Source organism: Coptis chinensis, chromosome 5, assembly GCF_015680905.1.
Source record: "Coptis chinensis isolate HL-2020 chromosome 5, ASM1568090v1, whole genome shotgun sequence".
Taxonomy (NCBI): domain Eukaryota; kingdom Viridiplantae; phylum Streptophyta; class Magnoliopsida; order Ranunculales; family Ranunculaceae; genus Coptis; species Coptis chinensis.
Genome location: NC_141460.1, coordinates 8159834 through 8170234, shown reverse-complemented (window position 1 = coordinate 8170234; position 10401 = coordinate 8159834). Strand labels below are relative to the sequence as shown.

General features: G+C 38.3%; 1 protein-coding gene across 1 annotated transcript; it reads right to left on the bottom strand.

The window, feature by feature from the left end:
• Positions 1 to 1430: 1430 nt before the first annotated feature.
• Positions 1431 to 3490, bottom strand: LOC147496510 (uncharacterized). The gene is made up of 3 exons (XM_086562599.1): positions 2746 to 3490; positions 2590 to 2692; positions 1431 to 1767 (listed from the first exon to the last, which is right to left on the bottom strand). The coding sequence occupies exons 1-3, from the start codon at positions 3488 to 3490 to the stop codon at positions 1431 to 1433; spliced, it is 1185 nt and encodes a 394-aa protein (XP_086418725.1).
• Positions 3491 to 10401: the final 6911 nt, after the last annotated feature.

Genomic DNA, 10401 nt, shown 5'->3' with positions numbered 1-10401 from the left:
GTCCCCATCAAACACGTCAATATCGCCAACATTATAACATTTTTTAGGAGCTGCCAGAGCAATTGACCACTTAGGATCAAGTTGGTCCAGGAACAAAAAAGACTTGCTTGGCTTGAGAAGCTAAGATAAACGAATCAGATTTATGCCCAACTCTACCAAGATCAACTAATGTGAAACCCAAATCATCTTTCTTGATACCATTCCTACTATCAACCCAATCACACCTAAACACTGGAACGTGAAAATTAAAATAATCAAGCAGCCATATTTCAACAATAACTCCATAAAAGGACATATCAGAAAAGGCTGGCTTCTTATCCTTTGCACTTGCAACTTGCATTGTTGCGGCCACCAAGCTCACACCATTGTTTTCAGTGACACGTGAAGCATCCTGATTTTTTGTGGAAAACCAATAACCATTGATGATATAGCTCTCATAATTTAATACATGCATCCGAGGCCCTTGAGATATCCACATTAAGGTATCCGAGACTTTGTTATTGGTGATGCGTCGCTCTTGTGAAACATGTGTTCTTTTACGGGTTAGTAACGATTAAATAGAGTTTACAAAAGAAATGGTACTTTAGAATTGCTTAATTGGACCCTTTCTTTAAGCCAATTACTAAAGGTACGATTGTGTTCTTCTTGTAACCATGTTGGTTTCTTTGACTGACGGGGGTGGATTTTCTTTAGGTAGTCCATGTGTTCCCTATTTAGTTACCGAAAGCAATCTCACATTTAGCTATAGAAATTCTAAATCAATGGAAGAATGGAAGTAAACTATCAACATATTTTACCCTATGTAAGGCTCAACAACTCCTGTGTTGTGCAACACATAAAGATGTGCTTGCTCCAAGGCAGTACTATCAACTTCAGTAGCAGAACCCCCTACAGGGGTAACTCCCTCCACCAGCATATCATCAAGAGTGATTTTACAATTGGGAGGAACTCCAATTGCATCCAAGTCAGATAAGAATTCACTGCAAAAATCAATTGCTTCCTCTGCAATATAATTTTCAGCAATGCAACCTTCTAGACGATTGCGGTTTCGTACATAACCCTTCAGCACCACCATGTACCTAAGACATTTCAATGGGAAAATAGTACAATGATGCTTACTATGTCATATGAACCAAGGATAAAGGAAAGCTCAGTAAGTTGGTTTACCTCTCAAATGGGTACATCCATCGGAGGAAAACTGCACCACAAAGCTTCACCTCTCTAACAAGATGAACCATGATGTCAAAGAATGACGGGGGAAAGTATTTTTCCAGCATACATACGGTGACAACAACATCCCTTTGAATTTGACTTAACTACTGCACATCTATTACTTTTGCACAAAGTGCACTGAAGAAGAAGCACAACTTGACAATTGCATATCTCACATGCTTTGGCAAGACAGATCGTATTGCCACAGGAAGCAACTGCTACATCAAAACATGGCAATCGTATGACTTCAGCCCTTGTAATTTTAGATCATCCATTGAAACACATGGCTTGAAATTAGAAGAGTATCCTTCGGGGACTTTCAGCTCATGCAATGTTTGGCAAACTCTTCTTTTTTCATCTCTAGATAATGTAAAACAAGTTGGGGGTAGGAAAGTTTTACTTTTACCTATCTTTGGTGCCAACTCTACCCTCCCCATCTCCTCAAGATCAAGACAACCGTTAACAGTATCCTTTGTTTTGAAAGGAATGTTAAGCAATGTACCAATAATGCTGTCACAAACATTCTTCTCAATATGCATGACATCCAAGTTGTGTCTAACAGGCAAATACTCCCAATAGTCAAGTTCAAAAAATATTGATGACTTTTTCCAACATTTCAAAATATCATCGACTCCAGCATCAACCCTTGCTGATGTGGTTGGCGTCTTTGCCTTTTTCTATGCACCCTGTCGCTTCCTTTTACCCATTGAATTCTTCAATTTTCATTTCGTAACTTCTTTCCGCCCTTTTGGTTTTGCTAAATTCTTCGCAGTTACATTCTTAACTTTTTTCCCTCAAGAAATATTAAGCAGTTTAACCTTTTCTTTTACTTTCTCACCGGTTAATGGCTCTGGTTGTGATCGAAACTCTTGTTTATCGTTAAACATCTTCTTCTACTTTCTGTAAGGGTGGTTCTTTGGGAGGAATCTTCTGGTGGACATGTATGCAATCTTCTTAGAATGCTTCAATCTGAGCGAAGGTGTATTCTTACCGCATATTGGACAAGCATAATATCCTTTAACGCAATAGCCAGATAGGTTACCAAGCGTGAGAAAATCATTTATTGTTAACATTAGCACAGCTCTCAATGTAAATGATTCATGTCAGTAAGCATCATAAGCATCGACAGTATTCCATAAAAATTTTAAGTCGTCAATCAAGGGCCTCAAGTACACATCAACATCGTTCCCTAGTTGTTGTGGACTTGATATCAACAATGTAAGCATCATAAACTTTCTCTTCACACACAACCATGGTGGAAGGTTGTAAGTGATCAACATAACTGGCCAACAACTATACCTACTACTCATAGAACCGTATGGATTGACACCATCTGCGGAGAGTGCGAGACACTGATTTCATGAATCTGCTACAAACTCTGGCCACATGCAATCTACAGTCTTCCATGCTGGGGAATCTGCTGGGTGATGCAATTTGTCATCAACTTCTCTTGCATCAGCATGCCATGTCAAATCCTTCGCTGTTTGCACAAACTGAAACATCTTTTTGAACCTTGGGATGGGTGGAAAATACCACAAAACTTTTGCATGGGAACATCTTTAATTGTCTCGGTCATATTTTTATTCTCCTTATATCTTGACACTCCACAAGTAGGACACACGGTAAGATCCTTATACTTGTCACCTCTGTACAGGATGCAGTCGTTAGGACATGCATGTATCTTTTCATACTTCATTCCATAGATGGACAATGTCTTCTTGACCTTATTCAGTACTAAATGACCTTCTAGAAGCACCTTTCCAAACAATTTTAGTAACTCAGAAAAAGTCTTGTCTGACCACCCACCTTTGGCTTTTAGATTGAATAGTTTAACCACCATTGATAACTTGGTAAACTTTGTACACCCTTCATATAATAGTTTCTCAGCATCTTGGAGCAATTGTTCAAACTCTACAGGATCACCGGTGAATTGGTCACGTCCAGCATCTAGCAAGTTTTTTGTACTTGTTGCATCTTTTGGAGTTTCCATATTGTGATAATCTTGATGGTCTCCATTTCCATCGACACTAGAAGGGGATGCATTATGACTTTTCTCCCTATGATATATCCATATAGTATAGTGTTGGTCGATACCAGATTCAAAAAGGTGGTTTCTAACCTCCTTTTGAGTAAACTCACAAAAATTCACATAGTGTTTGCATGGACATCTTATGAGAATGGTCTCACTCTTTGTTGGATTTGCAAACAGAAGAAAATTCTTAACCCGTACAATATATTCATCTGTTAGCCTATCCTTGGACATCCACAATTTGTCCATTTCAAATCAAGTATGACACAAAAATCCTGAAAACACCCAAATTTTGCACTTTTTTCGTTAAGAAAATAAAAATAAAAATAATCGCTTTAAGATCATTAAATATGTTAGTGATTTTATTCTTCTATATTACTATGTATTCTCATAGGTACCATAAAAGTGCTCTAATTTTTGTATCACTACTACTTTCCAGTAGGCATTTGCAGTGGAGCAAATTAATTTACTTACTAACAATCACAATTTGTATCACTACTCTCTCTCTCTCTCTCTCTCTCTCTCTCTTATTTTTCACGCAATGAACGTACTCCACTCTAAATGGATTGTTTGACTTCTAAACAAATTATCATTCCAACATATTATTATAATCATTATCTCTTTCCACTCTAAATGAAAGTGATGTTGATCTTTTAGTAAAGGGGACCTCAAGTGAGAGAAAAGGGGTAACTTAAGTTATTCTAACCCAGCGATCTGGTGTGCCTTATTTTCCTAAAATAAAACTTTTTAGATTAGGTTTCTAGATCCTATCTTCTCCTCATCCCATTTCTTTCCTTTTTTGGATAGCTTTAGACTAACTGAGAAGAAGATTTTGATCTTTTTCTGTCAACCTTTTCGATATGCCTTCATCTTCCTCATCCCACCCCTTTCACTCCCCACCTCCACCTTTCCTTTGGAGTTCTCTGTTCCAAAACTTTAACTCTGACTCTACAGCTACTACGACTTTAAATAGTTGCTCACCCATCTTTGAAGATGGCGCTGCTGTAGTTCTGCAAGATCTTATAGATGAAGGTATCAATGAATGGAAAGACACATTGGTAGGGTATTTCTTAGATAAGAGAATGGGATTTCCTTTTGTTAAGAGTACTCTGGAAAGAACTTGGAAGCTCAAAGGGTCAATGGAGATAACAACGGACAGAGATTTGTTTTTCATCAGATTTTCTATGATTGAGGATAAACAAATGGTGCTGGAAGGTGGTCCACTCTTCATTGCAGGGAAGATATTTGTAGTTCGGTCTTGGTCACCTGAGATAGAAGGGCAAAGGAACAATATTAATACCGTACAAAAATCTTCAAAGTCCCAAAAGAACTCTAGACAAAGAATGGTCTCTCATACTTGGCCAGCTTGATTAGTGAGCATCTCTGTATGCATGGAGCTACATCTAAGAAAAAAAGGCTCGACTTTGCAAAGGACAGTATCAGCTTCAGTTACTAACTTGGTCATTTCTTCTGATGCTGCTGTTGCTACAGCTTTGTATTCTAAAGTTTCCCAGTTGTTGCTGCTTACTGTTACGATCTCTGATAATTTTCCTGATGTTGTTCCCAGCTCAGCTACTGCTAATATTTCTACTGCAAGTCCTAGCCCCGCTTCATAGTTGGTATCCTCTGAGTTCACTAAAGCTGGACATGGTGACACCAAATGGTCAAGCAGAGTCAGCCCCCAGTAGCAAGGGGCCGCTATTAGCTACTCCGACACTCCTTGTTAGGAACTCACCTCCTTCTGGAGGCTCGCTGCTCAACTCTCTTCGTGGTAATGCTCCTTTTCTCTGCGAACATCCTCAAACTCTGCAGTATCTAAAGATAGACACAGGGAATCTGGTCCTCGAGGAAAAGAGGTAGTGATCTATACTACAGCTCAAGGCAAAATGCGACATCAATGATTGATGATAACATCCTAACTGAGGAAGAGTTGTTTCACTTCAATGTAGAGAATAACACTTATGCAGCCCTTGTCCTTGAGGAAGAAGGAATAGCTGATGATGATATCTCAGAGCAGCATGATAAACCTTTTGATGACCATAATGTGATATTGAATCCAACTCCACCTCTGAGAATGCCATCACAGGTTACCACTAGAGCTCAACTTCAACAGCAGCAGCTTTCAGGCAAAAGAGGTAAAGGTAGGGCCAAGGGCTCAGGCAACAAAAACAAACAAAAAAGATAGTTTTTTATGATGATATGCATATATAATATTAGAGGAATAAATTAACTGAAAAAAGCAAGAGATCTCAATATTTTCAGAGTTCGGAATAAACTATCATGTTTTTGCTTCCTTGAAACAAAACTCAAAAGAGAAAAATTTCAAGGTATTAGTAATGTTTGGTGTCCTTCTTGAACTTTTGAGAACAATTACTCTAGTGATGTATCTAGTCGAATATGGCTCGCTTGGGACCCTTCTAAGCTATATGTCTCCAAAATCCTGGAAAGTGCTCAATTCATTCATGCTCAGGTCACTATACTAGCTACGTCACAAGTTTTTCATCTTACGAGTATCTATGCAAACAATAAAAGATATGAAAGACAGATACTCTGGCAAGATCTCATCAACCTGCATGGAACAGTTACTGGGCCTTGGTGTGTGATGGGTGACTTTAATAATGTCCTTTACTCTCATGAAAGGATCAGCTTAGAATTGGTTCACCCGAGGGAAACTACTCCCTCTGCTCATTGCTTCAACACTGTAAGTCTTTATGATCATAGCTCTAGTAGATATTTTTTTTTCCTGGACTAATAATGGAGATGGATTTTTTCGAAAGTGGTCCAAAATAGATAGGTGCCTGATCAACCCTATGTGGGTAAATATGTTCCCCTCTTATGGAGTTAAGTTCTTACCACAGGGTCTCTCTGATCATACTCCGATTGTTTTAACCCTTTCTAATAAGGTTATTTGCAAACCTCCTTTTAGATTTTGTAACTACTGGCTGGTCAATCCTTTATTCAAGGATACTCTTCGCAAATGTTGGTCTATACAAAATCAAGGAAATCCTTCCTATATGCTCTCCAAGAAGCTTAAACTTCTAAAGGCTAATCTCAAAGGATGACCTAGACTCAGCTCCACTGATCTTCAGAATTTGGTGAACACTGCAAAAACAAATCTAGAAGAGATACAAAAGCAGCTGCATGCGAAGCCTCTAGACATTCATCTATTCAATCTTGAAAGAGTAAAGAGGTTGGATCTATGTTCTCTCATGCTCATGGAGGAATATGACCTTTTGCAAAGAACTCACACTGATTGGCTATCCTTTGAGGACAAATGCAATTCCTTCTTTCACAACTCTGTAAAAAAAAAAAAAAGACCAGAAATAACATTTGGTCTATTATTGATTCAGAAGGAGTTATGCATGAGGGACAAGACAATGTGGCACAAGCATTCATCTCTTATTACTCAGATCTCTTGGGTGAAGCCTCTCTATCTACATGCTCTCCCTAGTTCCTCGAGTAGCTATATCTCCAAGTGTTAACAGCAGATATGGCCAATAACCTGGTGAAGGAGATTTCAGACTTGGAAATCAAAGAAGCCATTTTCTTTATGGATGACAAGAAAACCCCAGGACCATATGGGTTTAACTCTTTCTTCTTCAAGAAGTCTTGGGATATTGTGGGTAAGGATTTCATTCTTGCTATTAAGCATATGTTTTCACATAAATATATCCAGAGAGGTACAAACTCTACTCTTCTATGCTTAGTACATAAAACTCTTGCACCTTCAAAGGTTGATGAATTCCGACCCATTACTTGTTGTAATACTATTTATAAATGTGTTACTAAGATTCTTACAAGTAGGATGAAGGAGTGCATCACTTTCTTAATCTCTGGAGCTCAGTCTACTTTTGTACCAGGCAGAAACATCCAAGATAACCTCATTCTGGCCCATGAACTTATTCGAGGCTACTCAAGGAAACATAGAACAAGAAATTGTGCTATCAAGATTGATATTAGGAAAGCATTTGATTCAGTCAACTGGAATGCAATGGAAATGATTCTGCATAGTTTTGGTTTTCCCCTTCTCTTCATAGACTGGCTTACAATGTGATATGGCTCTCCAACATACTCCATTATTATAAATGGCACTTCGGAAAGCTTCTTTGAAGTTGAAAAAGGTTTGAGACAAGGTGATCCTATCTCGCCATATCTATTTTTTCTTATAATGGAGATACTATCAGGTCTTCTAAGGCAAGCACTCCTCTCTGGGCAGACTCATCCTCACTGTAAGTGCAAAAAATTAAGTATCTCTCATCTATTTTTTGCAGATGATGCCTTACTATTCTGCGAAGGTGATATGAACTCCATGCTAGTTGTGAAGGAGATACTCCTGAAATTTTCACAAGTTACAGGACTTAATATAAACTCTGCCAAATCCACTCTTCTTGTTGGTTGTATGTCTCACGCTGCTAGTGAAGATTTAGCTAATGCAATGGCATCTCTCTCATATCACCTCCTATCTCTTATCTTGGTCTTCCCTTGACATCATCAAGACTTGGCATAAGAGATTGTCTCCCAATGGTGGAAAGATTAACTTCCAGAATTTCCAATTGGAAGAATAAAACTTTGTCTAGAGCAAGTAGACTTGAACTCATTCAGTCAGTGCTATCGTCCTTTCAAGTTTATTGGTCCAAAACTTTTGTGCTACCTAAGAAAGTTCTTGACAAGGTCTCCAAGATTTGCAATAGATTTCTTTGGTCTGGCCCTAGCATGACAAACAAGATGCACCATGCAAGTCATGAGGTTCTCAGATACTCAAAGGAGCAGGGTGGTTTGGGCATGACTGATGCACGAACATGGAATAAGGCTGCATATTGTAGTTTAGTTTATAAAATTGCAGTGAAAGAGGACTCTTTGTGGGCAAACTGGACCTGGAGCCAGCAGATCAAAAAGTAGTATTTCTAGACTATAAATATTCCTTTTGGCTACTCTTGGGTATGGAGAGGAATATTACATCATAGAGATATAGCTCGGAATTATATTAAGTATATCATTGCTAACAGCATGAATACTTGGTTCTGGCATGACCTATGGTGCACAAGCAAACCTCTGCGGGAGATACCAGAAGCAAGGAATCTAATCAATCTCAATGAGGCTGCAAAAGTTAGTGATGTATTGGAACAAGGTGAATGGTCTTTAGCTATCACTTCTCTCCCAAATGGATATATCAAGAATTATATTCTGGGGACTGAAGTAAATAGATATCTTGAGAAGGATGAAATGGTATGGGCTCCTAGTACCACAGGTGACTTTACAGTGAAATCTCCATATGCAATACTAAGGAAAGTGCGCTCTACGGTGAAATAGTATAGAGTGGTCCGAGGGAAGCTTTTTGTACCTAAGCATTCATTCACTTTATGGCAGTTACTCTCAAATTGCCTTCCTACTCAAGACAGATTGATTCAAAAGAATATTTTGCAACACTCTGTATGCAGTCTTTGCAATGCTTCGACAAAACACTCTAAACACTTATTCTTTGATTGCCAATATTCAAAGAAAGTGTGGGAACAAGTTAATAGCTGACTTGGGATAGGCGGGATTGTACATGACTCTATTGAGGAATGGTATATGATTTTCAGACTTTGTAGAATCAACTCCTCCAGTGTTGATATCTATAAGGCATGTATTGGTGCTACTATTCACGAAATTGGGTGTGAACGATACCGAAGGAAGACAAAGAATCAAAAAGTCCCAGCGCAGTAGTTAAGCAACAAGATTCTATCAGATATGCAGCTATACCTCCAAAGGAATCTATCAGATGTAAAAGAATCAGCATCTCTGATAATTTTGGCAACGAGATTGGGGCTTAAGCTAAACTTCAAAGACTCAACTCCCAACTGGATCAAATGGGCATCGGTAGCTGAGGGTACATTCATGCTAAATACAGATGGTTCTGTCCAAGAATCTGGAAATTGATTTGGAGGGAATGTTACTCTGGCGTATGCAGGAAGTTTGCAAAAATCTTCGGTCCTCTATCAGGAGCTCCTTGCTATTGCCAAGGGAATTAAGTATGCGAAGGAGATCGGAATCTCCAAGCTTGAGGTCAACTCAGAGCCCTCAGGGGCTATAAGCATCATTCGGGACCCATGTCAAAGCCCATGGTACTGTTCCAATTCAGTGGCCCATATTAAAGCGCTTAGAAAACATTTTGTCAAATGTTGTTTTAACCATGTATATAGGGAGGGTAATCAGGCAGCTGATTACCTCTCTAAGATGTACATATCACAAGTTGATCTTGACATTTCCTTTTATCCTCCGCTTGATTTTAAGTTACATAACATTGTTGAAGAGGATAGAAAAGGAACTATGTACTTGAGATTTTCTTCTTATACAGGTTGAGGTCTTCTATAACCTCTAAACTTTTGAAAAAAAAATAATCATTATCTCTAAATGGCATTTCAACTTAATAGACTCTTTGTATTCGGTTCTTTACCTATCAAGTTTTCTACTTCATCTCGTTTACCAATCATGGTAATAATTATTTCTTCTAACTTTTCACACTCTAATTCTATTCATTTTATTATTATTATTATTATTATTATTATTATTATTATTTAGACTTATTTGTGGTTTTGCTCGACAGTCGCAATGCAGGACACTGCAGAATTATTCAGGGAGTTGTTTACAATATTCTCCATTCGGTAATAGTGTTAACTATAGTAAATGTAGTTCGCACCTTAAGTTTAGAAAATTAGGGGACACTTGTATGATCACAACACATACTCGTTTAGAGAGTACTGTGAGATTCAATTTTGGTTTGCAAGAATGCATCGGTAAGAGGTTCTTTTCAGTTAAACCAACCAAGATAAATGATAGTAATGGAGTGAAGAGTGCTACTGCTAACCTGGTTGGTATATTTCGTAAGCCGGCAAAGGCATTTATTGTTTGTAGCAGCAGTTGTAATGGGCACATTGTAGGGTATGTCAAAAAGAGTGCTTCAGATGCTACTACCAAATCAGTGCAAAAAAAAAAATTAATGTGGCAAAGCCCAAATATGGAGAAAAGGAGGTGAAGGTGGAAGTAGCCATTTCGACTCCAGCTAAGGTTAGTGGCAATATAAAAAAGACCCAAGCTCAGGTGAAAAAGAAGCAGGTGGCAAATAAGAATAAACCAAAAGAACTTTCTGGTACTACTGTTCCTTCTGGTGATGCTAAGAT

What these genes read in the sequence shown, in the direction of transcription:
- LOC147496510 (XM_086562599.1), bottom strand. Translation starts at nt 3,490, where the DNA reads ATGGACAAATTGTGGATGTCCAAGGATAGGCTAACAGATGAATATATT. An exon ending in TCCCATGCAAAAGTTTTGTG is followed by an intron (nt 2,693 to 2,745) that starts GTATTTTCCACC and finishes TTGTGCAAACAG; the next exon opens with CGAAGGATTTGACATGGCAT. An exon ending in GTAGATTGCATGTGGCCAGA is followed by an intron (nt 1,768 to 2,589) that starts GTTTGTAGCAGA and finishes TTTGCCTGTTAG; the next exon opens with ACACAACTTGGATGTCATGC.